General features: G+C 32.3%; 1 protein-coding gene across 6 annotated transcripts in view; it reads left to right on the forward strand.

The window, feature by feature from the left end:
* LOC110810851 (tRNA/rRNA methyltransferase (SpoU) family protein) overlaps positions 1 to 6,326 on the forward strand; it is a 95,232-nt gene extending 88,906 nt beyond the window's left edge. For 4 of the 6 annotated variants that reach the window (XM_088218083.1, XM_088218086.1, XM_088218085.1 and 1 more), the window contains 4 exons: positions 4,827 to 4,978; positions 5,104 to 5,174; positions 5,624 to 5,780; positions 5,866 to 6,326. In XM_088218083.1, the coding sequence (XP_088074209.1) occupies positions 4,827 to 4,978; positions 5,104 to 5,174; positions 5,624 to 5,780; positions 5,866 to 6,030 (545 nt within the window). In that variant the 3' untranslated portion in view covers positions 6,031 to 6,326. Of the gene's footprint in view, positions 1 to 3,376; positions 3,465 to 4,826; positions 4,979 to 5,103; positions 5,175 to 5,316; positions 5,601 to 5,623; positions 5,781 to 5,865 lie in introns of those variants that run through there. The other 2 variants (XR_015818516.1, XM_088218087.1) reach the window with 2 other exon arrangements.
* Positions 6,327 to 13,324: the final 6,998 nt, after the last annotated feature.

The following is a 13,324-nucleotide window of genomic DNA, read 5'->3' on the forward strand; positions in this document are numbered from 1 at the left end:
TCAAGTATCTCAAAGCTGCTGTTTTCATGTTTGATCTCATTGGTATTGATTGAAGTCCATTTACATATAGAGAGGGAATTGAGAAGAAACAAGCAGAGAAAAATGGAGAGATCTGGGGACTGGATCCTGATATGCAATGAAGTAGCATATCTAGGATCTCAAAGCTGCTGTTTTTTTGTTCGATCTCATTGGTTTTGGTTTACCTATTGCAGCTGAGAGAGTATCATATTAGAGATAAGATGAGTGGGTGTTTTTGGTTCTTGTCAAGTTTACTGAAGGACTTGGCAGCGTTTTCCTTTAATACAAACAAATATCCAAAATTTGAAGCTCATTGTCAGAATCTAGAACAAAGTTTCTTATATAGTTCTATAATTTCTATAGTTAGTGTAGATTGAGAGGAAAAAAGAGAAAAAATACTCGTGTTAGTTTTCTCTAATTGTTTTTCGCACATTATAAGGTGTCCTACTTACAATATGAGGAGATATTATACAAAAAGAAATTAATTACACCAAGGAGCCTACAAATGTCCCTAGTCGATTATTCCCTTTTAATTACAGAAATATTATTAGACACTAAACTAGAAGATGAATATTAAAACTCTAAACCGAATATTTCGACACCCCCCCTCAAGTTGGCATAAAATTGTCTTCTATTGCCTATTTGGAAATTAAACTGTCAAACTGTCTCTTATCAAAGTCTTTAGTCACAATATCTCTCACTTTATTAATACATGGAACATAAAGCATACAAATGATTCTATTATCAGTCTTCTCTTTGATATGTGTTTATCAATCTCCACAATTAATTTTTAGAGTAAAAATAATAATTTTATTTCTCATTTCTTATATTGTTACACTTACGGTATTTTATAAAATTATTAATCTACATATAGGAAAATTTTTATTTTATTAGAATTCTAATTATATAAAATTATTATTTTCATAAAGTTTTAATTATATAATACTAAATAATAAAATAAAATAATTAAATAATAAAATATGGTAGTTAATACACTCACTCAAATTGGTGCAGAAATATCATATACGCCCAACTTGCAAACCAAATTCTGAATAGTCATCCTGTAATTTACCAGTGTGAATCATCTTTTTTGTTCGAAAATTCTGATTTTACCATATCTAATATACATGTAGCTGATGAAGAAGTAAATTGAGACATAATACACTTCAGCCTTTGAATCTCTTCGGTTGAAAAAGCTCTAACTGTTGGTGTGTCAGGTGTTTCACATATTTCAACCAAATTTTTTTGAACTCTCGTAGGTCCACATTTCCTTCTCTCACGATCTCTAGTTCGTTTTCCATGCAACTTTCAGTAAGCTTCTTTAGTGTGTTTTGATTTGCTACAATAGTCATACTTCCATAGATTTTTGGACTGATCAGACCGAACAACTAATCCAGCTTTTTTAACTGGTGTTAGGTAAAACATAACATTCCTTCTACTTTCTTCTTAGTGGACATAACACTAATCTTATTGTAATGATGGAAGAGGATTCTTACCAAGCACCTAGACCCATAACAGATCATATTCGGTGTTCAGACCAAGTAGGAAATTATAAATCCGCTCTTTTTCTATCAATTTCTGAAATTTGACTGTATCTCTAAGATAATTTGCTTGGAAGTCTTGATAGTAATTTAGTTTCTGCTATAATTTTTTTAGTTCTGAAAAATATTAAGAAATAGTCATTTTTTCTTATTTTATACCATGAACCTTTATTCTGAAGTTCATAAATTTGGGTATCATTTTCCACTTTTGAGTATATGAGAGATGTTACATTTCATATTTTTGCTGCAATATTGAGCAACAGATATGTTCGTGCAATATAGGGTTACATAGAATTGATGAGACAAGACAATACCAAGTAATTTTCAGAGTCACATTTGTTATATTCTAAAGTACTTATATCTGATTTCTTCATATCACCTGTAATGTACCCCTGTAATCCTCTAACTTTGATAAATAGTAAATAAGATCTTGATCAAGTAAGATATTTAATTTCATCAAGATTTACGGGACAAATTTATAATGAGGACTTATCAGAATAAGAAACCATTACCTTTTTTGCTTATATCATTTTAGAGTACTAGAAACAGGAAAAAATAATACCCAGTAATGAAGAACAAATTTTCTAATCAATAACAAAGAATGTCAAAAACGTGTTGCAAACTGGAACCAGATCTGTCAAGCAACAAAGCAATTTGACTCAAAAACAACTCAGGTTCGGTTGAAAAAGGGTTAGGGTTCAGCTCAAAAACAACTCAGGCTCGCCTCAAAAACGTCTCAAAATCGACTCAAAAATGCCGCGAAGTCCGCTTAAAAACTACTCAAACTCGGTTCAAAATGACTCAAACTTGGCTCAAAACGACTCAAACTTGGCTCAAAACAGCTCTGTTCAAGTCAGCGACTCGGCTTGGGCTCGACTTGGATCGGCTAAGGCTTGGCTTGGCTCAAGCAGCAACTTAAATAGGCTCGACTCAAGCTCGACGCGGCTCAAGCGCAGATGTACCAAATTAGAGTGGTCCGCATGTGGAATGGCGAGAGCTAGATGTCTCCATGCGTGGAAGGTTGGAATGGCGCAGTAGATAGCCTTGACCGACAAATGCAATACAGCTCAGTTTGAGACAAAGTAGATTACGGTGAGAGAAGATCTGTTCAGCGCGACTGGATCTGTTGGTGCTTGACTTTGTAATAGGGAGCGCGAATGGTTCTTCAAGTGGAAAAAGGCCAGATCTATCTCGATTTGGCCGAAGAAGACGACCGGAGCACGACAGCTCATTCTCACCTTATTCCAGGCATGTTTTAGACTCGTTCTCTCCATATCTGTATCGGGTCTGAGCATGCGATTACGAGTGGTGTTCGGCGGCTATTGCAACAGCTGGTGGCAACACGTGCTACTTAGGCGCCTCTACTACTAACGGCCAACGGAGTTGGGAAAAGGCCTCTGGTGAGTCTACAGCACCGTCTGGGGTGGTAATGAGAGTAGATTCTGATAAGTGAATATCAATTCAATCTATTTTGCTATTTTAGAGTTTTGAAAAAATGCTAAAATTGGAACTTTAAGATGTCTTATTTTGATTCTGATATCATGTTGATTTTTAGATGAAAAATAATAATTTTATTTTTCACCCTTTATGTTGTTACACTGAAAATATTTATAGAATTTTAACCTACAGATAAAAAAATTCTTTTCTATTAAAATATTAATTATATGAGATTATTATTTTCATATAATTTTAGTTACATAACACTAAATAATAAATTAAAATAATTAAATAATAAAATATAGTAATCAACATCTAAATTCTTTGTTTTGTCATTAATACAATCATGTGCAATAGCAGTAGCTCATTTGTTGTTACAGTGCACCTTAATCGGTAGTGATGTACAGATCTTTAATTCTTCAAGAAGTCTTTTTAACCATAAAACTTCATAAATTCCATGAGCAACAGGTATGTATTCAGCCTTGGCACTACGTTTGGCCACTAGATTTTGTTTTTTACTCCTCTATTTGCCAAGTTTTCTCTCACAAAGGTACAATATCCTAATGTTGATCTTTTATCTGAAACACGTCAAGCCCAGTCTGCATCTATATAAGCCTATCTGTCGATGATTGTGATTCCTAACGAGTAATCTTTTACTAGGAGGTCCCTTTAGGTATCTAAGGATTTCATAAACTACTTCAAAATGCTTTTGGCTTTGAGAGGTGCATAAATTGATGTACTCCTAGTAATCTTAATCACAAATTAAGAATATTAAAAGAAGATATGTCAGTAAATAAAAAAATGTATCATAAATTACTTGGAAGATTGATGTACCTATCCTACACAAGACCAAACATCGTCTATACAATGAATGTTATAAGTCAATTTATGCATAATCTGAAAAAAAAGTAGTATATAAAGTACTGCATTACTTAAAAAGGTTACTTGAAAAATGAATTATGTTCTAGAAGAGTGGTAAACTCTCTTAAAAGTTTATATTAATGCAGATTATGCAGGATGAGTTATAGATGGAAAGTCTACTATAGGATATTATACGTTCTTTAGGGATAAAGTAGTAACATGAAAAAATAAGAAGTAAAATATAATTACGAGATCAAGTGTACAATTAGAATTCTGAGCAATGGCACAAAGGGTATGTAAACTACTATAAGTAAGAAGAATTTTGGAAGATCTTAGGGAAAATCCTATATGCATATACTGTGATAACAAATCAGTCATAAACATTGCACATAATCTGCTGCAACATGAGCAGATCAAATATATCGAGATCTATAAACATTTTATAAAAAAAAAACTTGATAACAATATAATATGTAGCTCATACATGCCTATAAATTCTCAAGTGGCATGTGTTTGACTAACACCTTAAACAATCCAGCATTTCAGACTCTTATTTGTAAGCTGGGATAAAAATTTATTTTCCAGGTTGAGAGGCAGTATTAAAGAAATGATAAATTAGTTTAAAGAGTATTAGGATAAATTACAGTATATGTAAGTGTTTATTTCCTTTTCTATCATAAAAAATTTGTATATATAGAATTATAACATTCAATAGAATACATATCAATCATTCTTCACATTAACCAATTTGGCTTTGCTATGACTTCTATTTCCATCATTAGATATTTGAAGAGAAACTTGTTGTTGATGTTGAAGATGTATTATGCTTGGATATATACTAGTTATAGTAATCCTTTTGCTTACCCAGTTTGGTGTATAATTAACCTTTATGCTCATCTTTCTCAAATTTGTCCAGTAATTTATCAAACTCATTACTTTTGTATTTGGGCTGGTGCTTCAACAACACAGAAATGGAATGCGAGGGTGAGCTTCTCAATCAATTATTACAATCTAGAAGAATGACAATGGACAATATAAGAGCAAGTCGACAGCAGTTTATTCTTGTAGCATCATTACTTGACCGGATACCTAATCTTGCTGGATTGGCACGGACATGTGAGGTGCATTCTGGCACTTACTAACAGTATACATTTCATTTGTTTCTTGATCACTTGCTTTGGATCTTTGTTTGATCTATCCCTTGGTTGTGCCAAATTACCAACATCCGAATTATCATTCCTTGCAGGTCTTTAAAACATCAGGATTAGCTGTAGCGGATGCGAATGTAGTAGTTGACAAACAGTTCCAACTTATCAGGTTTTGGCATTATTTCATTGATTATCTTTTTGTTAGAAAAAGAAGATAACAGTATTAAAAGAGAAAGAGTAAAGTCCTATAAAATAAAATAAAATCAAAACCAGAAGGCAGACAATATAAAATGGCCTCTCCATTCCTGCAGGAATTACATGGTGGTCGAAAACTATTGGGCTTTGGTATCCTAATTACATTAGAACTTTTGTCCTTTGTATTCCTTTGGGCTTTGGTTATCTTATTGATTATTTCTTTCCTATGGTTTTAAGGCCCCTAACTTGTTATTTCAAATTGTGGGTGTCTGTGCGCCGATGTGTTTTCCATAATTAGCAAAGGCAAACTACAAAATATTTTTAAAAAGGAAATGAAAATCCGTGCTTCTTTCAAAGTACATCTTCCCTAGGTTGTAAAGTATATTATTGAGTTAGGTTATTTGACATAATTTTGGTGTTCAGTGTGACAGCAGAGAAGTGGATTCCTATAATGGAAGTCCCAGTAAAGAGTATGAAAAATTTCTTGGAGAAAAAGAAACGAGAAGGCTACTCAATCTTGGGTTTAGAGCAAACTGCAAATAGTATTCCCCTTGACAAGTATACATTTCCTCAGAAAGTGGTAATGGAGTTTTCTGGTATAAAGCAAGTGGTGAAATTCTATTTGTGTTCAAATGTGTTTTTTGTTAAATTTTTTATTTTTGCAGGTGTTGGTTCTTGGACGTGAAAAGGAGGGTATACCCGTCGATATAATCCATATACTAGATGCTTGCGTCGAGATCCCGCAGCTGGGAGTTGTTAGGTCACTTAATGTTCATGTAAGTGGTGCCATTGCTCTCTGGGAGTATACTCGACAGCAGAGATCACATTAGCTCTTTCTCTACATCAGCTACTACAAATTTCTTCCTTTTTAGGCGCATCTTGGTGAGGGATAAAATCAACAATCCAAATTTTGATCTTTTGACCGCATGCATGAGTTTTAGCAACTAGCTGTTACAGATTTTTGCCTTTTTTTTTTTTCCTGGTGGAAACTGGCTGTTGGAAAATTAATTCTAACTACTATTTCTTTAATTTAAAGTTGTGTTATAAATTGTTTCCAGTCAATATGCGAATACCCTTTCTGCCCCATTACACTATCAATAGCCAATGTTACAACAAATTATATTCAGTATCTCAGCTTAAATTTTGAAAGAAAAATCTGTTTCTACTTCACAAGGATTGCCACTCTATGTATAGGAGTCTAAACTGAAGAGTCAAAAATAAATTTTTTTAAGAAAGAAAAGGAAAAATAAGAAAAAGAATCGAAAGAAGTGTAAACTTATCTATCAATCTTTTTCTTGGTGAAATATTCTTCTCTTCTTATAATTGGTCTGAACCAAGTATAAAGATAGTAACTGTGTTTAAACTGTTAAAAGGTATTGATCTTAGTTTAAAGAAAGTTGTAGCATGTACACAATGGTTGAGGACAGAAGGGTTAGATCGGAAAGAGATGAGAGAAAAGAGTTAAGATAGATGAAAAACAGAGAAATGAAAGGGGAATATAGAAGATTAATGTTGGATTATCCATCTTTTTAAGTTTAGTTAACATATTCATATTCAATGAAAAATATTTTGCTTTGCTAAGTCTTTTATATCTTAATTCTTAACAAAAAAGTTTGATATTGTTTATATTTTTTTTTCCTTTTTTATCTTATTAATTTTATAATTATTTTGTGGTAAATATTGACTCCATCAACCTCAATAAAATGTTAAAGAATTTTTAGCTCTAAGTTTCATCTTTTGTAATAAATAAAAGCTTCATATAAGTTATAACAGTCTGAACTTTAATATCAATGAATACGAACGTTATCATAATATTTTCAATTAGTGGAACCGATAAATATTAAATATATAGTGGAATTATACTTTAATACACATCTTTTGTGACACAATAATTATTTGTTTACAAATAATTGAAGAATGTAAATTAATTTACAAATCTAAAATAGAAAGTAAAAAGATTCCTTAATTATTTGTAAATAAATAATTATTCTATCATAAGGGATATGTATTAAAGTATAGTCCCGCTACATATTTAATATTTATCAGTTTCACTAATTGAAAATATTGTGTTAACATTCGTACCCATCGACATTGGGATTCGGGTTGTTATAGATGGTATCAGAGTAGACGTTCCTCGAAACCATCTTTTGTAACTTGAGGTATAAGAACTTTAGGAGGTCTAGGACCAACAGAACTTAGCAGAATGATCCTTAAGATATGCTTTAGATATTTTTTGAAACATTTGTCAATATGAAAAATAGGAGAACGATATTTCGCAAACCTAATGATAAGAACCATATAGGTTACTTTATGACAAACTTAGGGCTCAATGAATTAGGGGTTTACCCTGAAGGTAACAGATGATGATAAATAACCAACCATCATCGTTGAATTTCACATGTGTTAAGAAAAATCATCAGAGCCTTAACTTTTTATTGACCTATTGATCTTGTAAAGCCAAATGACTGCGACAAAGTTTTTGAAAACAAACATCTAATTTTCTTTAACGTAAGAAAGCAATTCTTAAGGGGGGAGAAATCTCCTAACTGAGAGAAAATTTCCCAGAAGTGAGAAATACTTTCCCATTGGGAGCCAATGCCCCAACAGGGAGAAGTTTTCCCATTCAGGTGGAAGTCCTCAAAGTGGCACTAGAAATCCCTCAAATGAGAGATTTCCTGAACGAGAGCAACATTTCTTAAATAAGAGAAATCCTTTAAGTAAAACATAATGAAAAATATTAAGATAAATTTTTATTGATGTTTTCGTTGTTGTCTTGCATTTTATGTTAATGTGTGTATATAAGTCTTCGTTATAAAATTATTTTTCTTACTGAACTCGTAAAACTCATCACAATTCACCCCCCACCCAGGTTAGAAGAGATGAGAAACAAATCAAAAATCAATAAAATATGATAAAAAAATTTTATTAGTTTTTATTTTAAAATTATAAATTAATTTAGATGTCTCAATTATTTATAAAAAATAATTATTATGTCACAATGAATGTGTATTAAAGTGTAGTTTCAGTGCATATTTAATATTTATCTGTTCCATTAATTGAAAATATTATGCAAATGTCTATACCCACTGACATTAGCATTCGGACTATTACATAAGTTTTAGCCCATGTATATGTGATAGATAAATTTCTAGTGCAAAATAAATTTTGATATAGTATAAGTAATTTATTCAAATACATGTAATTGTCTATTGTATATAGAGATTCTTATAATAATTAATATTAAGACATTCTATTTTACTGTCTCATTATCAAGATGTATTAAAATTATAATTGTCTTAGAAATTTAATGTGTTCTTAATACTATTATGATTATATTAAGTTAATTAGGAATCAAGATATATATTTGTTATTATTAATATTATTTTTTTATTATGTAAATATGAGTGTAATAATTGATATTTACATGAACAAGAAAACAACATGTACATAATACGTTAAATGTATGACTTGTATATATATATATATATATATATATGATAATTTGAGGAGAAAATTGCATGTTTTTCCCATTCAGTTTATTACATATATATACAAACGTCACAGGGTCTATTACAATCAAATCCCTTAAATTAAAGATTTTCTTAATTATGTACAATTAGATCTCCTTGATTCAGGCCCCTAAGACCTCCTTAAATATGTGGAATCATATCTTCCTAATTTTATACAAACATTTCTCCTTAAGTACATGATTACAGGAATCTATTAAGGAACATAATCTGCCAAATTATGAAATTAACATCACCATAATTATAGATAATTAAGTGGACATTCTCCCTCAAATTGATGCTCGGTGTCAACAAGCATCAATTTTGAAACCAAATAATGATGATGAGCACATGTCATGGATTTAGTGAGCAAATCAGCAACTCGATCTTGAGAAGACACATGATGAAGTTGTAGAATCTGTTCTTGTAATGTAATGACAATCTAACTCAATGTGTTTTGTACGTTTGTGGTGAACAGGATTAGTGGCTATGCGAATAGCACTAATATTGTCAGCATAGAGAGATGTAAACTTATCACAAAAAATACCAAAATCCAAAAAAAAGCTTACGAAGCCAAACAATTTCTGAAGCAACTGATGACATGGAGCGATATTCTGCTTCAGTTGAAGACTTAGCAACATGATCTTGTTTCTTGCACTTTCATACAATAGGTGTTGAACCGAAAAAGACACACCAACCATTAGTAGAACGTCGTGTATTAAGGCAGCCAGCATAATCAGTATCAGCAAAGACAACAAGCTCCATAGATGAAGTGGAAGGAACAAAAAGACCTTGACCCATTGTGTCTTTCAAATACCGAATGATTCGATAAAAAACATAAAGATATAACTTGCAACGATCTAAAACAAACTGACTCACCACTTGAACTGAATAAGAAATGTCAGGACAAGTTGTTGTAAGATATGAGACTAAGACTGCCAATAAGACATCCATAAAGAGCTGGAACAGACAATGGTGGACTAGCATCCTTTGTTAATTTGAGGTTGAGCTTCATAGGTGTAGTGCAAAATTAGTTGTTAGGGAGATTGGCCAATTTGATCAAATCGGCAGTATACTTACTTTGACATAAATATACACCATCTTTAGATTATGAAACTTTCAAACCCAGAAAATAAGTCAATTCTCCAAGATCTTTCATGTGAAATAAGGATTAAAGAAGTTACTTCAATGTATCAATACCATGCTGATCATTACTTGTGATAATCATATCATCCACATATACTAACAAAATAATGATGCCATTAGAAGAGTAAAAGGTGAATAATAAGTGATCATTGGAACTTTGTTATAAGCCAGCTAATTTAATTGTGGATCAGAGAGTGGATAACCTAGTGGAGGTTTCATGTACATGGTTTCCTTCAAGTCATCATGCAAAAAAGTATTTTTAATATCCATTTAATACAAAGACCATCTTCTAGTCAACATAGTTTGAATCGGGGTCATCTTAGCAACTGGAGAAAAAGTCTCCTTATAGTCAATACAGTATTACTGTGCGTATCCTGACCAACCAACTTGCCTTTATATATGTGAAGAGAACCATCAGGCTTGAGTTTAATAGTATATGCCCATTTACTACAACTATTGAGGCATTAGAAGGAGTAGGAACTAACTTGCAAATCTGGTTTGCCTCAAGAACCAAAATTTCCTCATTCATGGCACTTATCCAACACGTAATCTCTGCTACCTACTTATAAGTATAAGGTATAAATGGAATCAAGATTACTAAGATAGGCAGTGAAACGATCATACCATTGTGGAGCATAATCGTATCTATTTGGAGGCTGCCCAAAATTAAAACGGGTGGATTGACATGGTTGAGGTGAAGTAGGAGAACATGAATGCTGGTGATTGAGGAGTTGGACCTTCGAAAAGATGATCAAGTTGAGGCATTGAAGACTTATTTTCACTTTTTCCTGATGAATCAGTTTCTAAAATGCTCTCAAGATTAATATAATCATTTAAAATGAAGGCATAAAATAAATAGATTCATTATGGAAAATTGTAGAAGAAGGAAAAAACAAAATAATACACACTTTCAGAAAAAGTTACATTATGAGAAATTTGCATTCTTTTTACTCCAAATTCATAACAAAGATAGCCTTTATGTTTGTCACCATAACCAAAAATGCACATTTAGCAGACTAGGGGGATAAGTTTGTTCGTTTATACGGAAGCATTAAGACAAAGAAAATACAACTAAAGACATCTAAGATGTGAGTACTTAGGTGTTTTATTATACAAACAAAACTAAGGTGTTTTATTTTTAAACACAGGTGTATGTCGATTGATAAAGAAAACATAATCACATAAACGATAAACATGCACCCGGTAAAATAATCATATCTTAAATTCCAAAATCACATAGTGGTCAAGTGAAACAGTAACACATGCACTTAAAACTATAGAATAGATAGACCATATACTATAATGTATTTAAACTGTAAAATAAATCAAACAAGAATCGACAGAGAATAATGTCCGGTTCGGATTCCATTAGCAACCGTAATTAATTATGCATATTTATTTAATTTGTACAAAATACAGTATTATCATTTATTCAAACTTCAATTATATGATAGGAAATAGGGTGAGGGGTCCTTACTTGATTCGTCGCCGAAAACTAGATTGTCACTGTGCCTACGGGCGATCCCTAGATTTTCTGACTTTTTCTTTGGGACTAAAACGCGCTTACGATACCTACACATGTCCCAAATAACCCAAAAAATCAGACCCAGGGCCTACTCGGCCAATTTTGAAATTCCAGTACGGCGACTCCCCGTGCTTCGGCGAGCGGTGGTGATCCGCCTCGAGTTGGCTGTTTTCGGCCGAATTTAGCCAAACTTGCATCGATTCCTGTGAGAAAACACACTTAAAGCCATCAGTGGGTCGGAAAAATATAGAAAATCGAAACTCATCGGCGGTGGGGCTCTCCGGTGCGGCGGCTCCTCCGGCTCACGTTGCGGTTGGGTGTTTTGCTCTGGTCAACCTGTAGAGGAGGAAACGGTGATCACAAAGGTGAAAAAATCACATCGAACGAGAATCGGAAAGGGCCTCATTGGAGACGAAAACCGAAACACCCTGCGGCGGCGCCGCTGAGCTTCGGCGACGTTTTCGCTCCGATTTGGTCATATATGGGTTTAAAATCAAATTCTAAGCAAATGGTAGAATTTTTACCTTATTTGGCGGCCGAAAATTGCTCCGGTACGGCGACGGGTAGCGGCGGTCGGCTCCCCGGTGGCTGAGCTATCTTCTCTGGCGGCTAGAGTTAGGGTTTGGGTGCGGATAGGGTTATTTATACCCATCCGCTTTTGATCTGAGCCGTCCATCGCTTTTAATCTGGACCGTCCGATCGCGATTAAATAGGGAGTGAATATGTGCTGTTCATCGCGATTCAATCTGAACCATCCGTACGCGATTCAATCTGGGTCGTCCGTGCACAATACAATCTGGGCCATCTGTGCGCATTTTTGATATGGGTCGTCCGTGCTCGCGGGAACGGATCTCAGCCGTTCGATCGCGCGCACACAGATCGTCCACGTGACTTCCTACCGCGTGGCCTCCTGCGTCAGCGTCTCTGCCACCTGGCGCGTCCTAGTTGGCCGGAGCTGCTAACGGTGCAGCTGACGTGGCACAACTTTTCTAAATTACATTTTGACTCCCAGTTTCTGATTTTTCTTTCAAAAATATCCCAAAAACCTAAATTTTCACCCATTTTTTCCAAAATTATTTTTAATTAAATCCCTAAATAATTTTTACCCATTTTTATTATTATTATTATTTCTATTAAATTAAATTAAATTCAATTTAAAATTACATAAATAATAATTATATTCATAACAATAATAATTAATAAAATAAAAAAAAGGAAAGGTTGGGTGTTACAATTTTTGTTTATAAATTTATTAAAAGTAAATTTTGGTTTTTTATTATAATTTTTTTTACTTATTTTTTTATAAAAATATTTTTGAAATATAAAAATGAAAAGTCAAAAGTTGTCCAGAACAACACTAAAGCCTTAATTTAGTTAGTGTTTGTATTATTAATTATTAAAACTACTCTGAACATAGTCTTTAATAAAAATAATTGTACTTTTAATTAATTCTTTTTTTGCAAAATGTATTGGTAAGGTCAATATAACATTATATTTCATGAATCTATAGTTTTAAATATTTACATCATCAAGAAAATTTAATATTCGTAATAAATATATATTATTACCTGTATCCATGCACCTTTATTTGAAAGGATGTACCAATAAGTCAAATTGGTTTCAATTAAATTAAGGTTGTTTGTAACTTAGATATGATAATATAATATAATATATATATATATATATATACACTTTAATTTATATAATAAAAACATTGCAAATAATTTATATGACAATTAATATTTAATTTTATTAAATTCATTAATAAAGGAATACGTTATAAGCCATTTAAGTTATTAATTATATATATGAAAAACATATTCCATGCAAAAATCATAAAAGAAGTTAAATTTGGACTTTAAAATATAAATTTCATATATGTACTTCAAATGTTTGTATATTAAAATTATAATTAAAATATATTTAAGTAAAATTACAAGTCTACAC

Source organism: Carica papaya, chromosome 4 (assembly GCF_054855325.1).
Source record: "Carica papaya isolate Zhongbai chromosome 4, ASM5485532v1, whole genome shotgun sequence".
Classification (NCBI taxonomy): Eukaryota; Viridiplantae; Streptophyta; class Magnoliopsida; order Brassicales; family Caricaceae; genus Carica; species Carica papaya.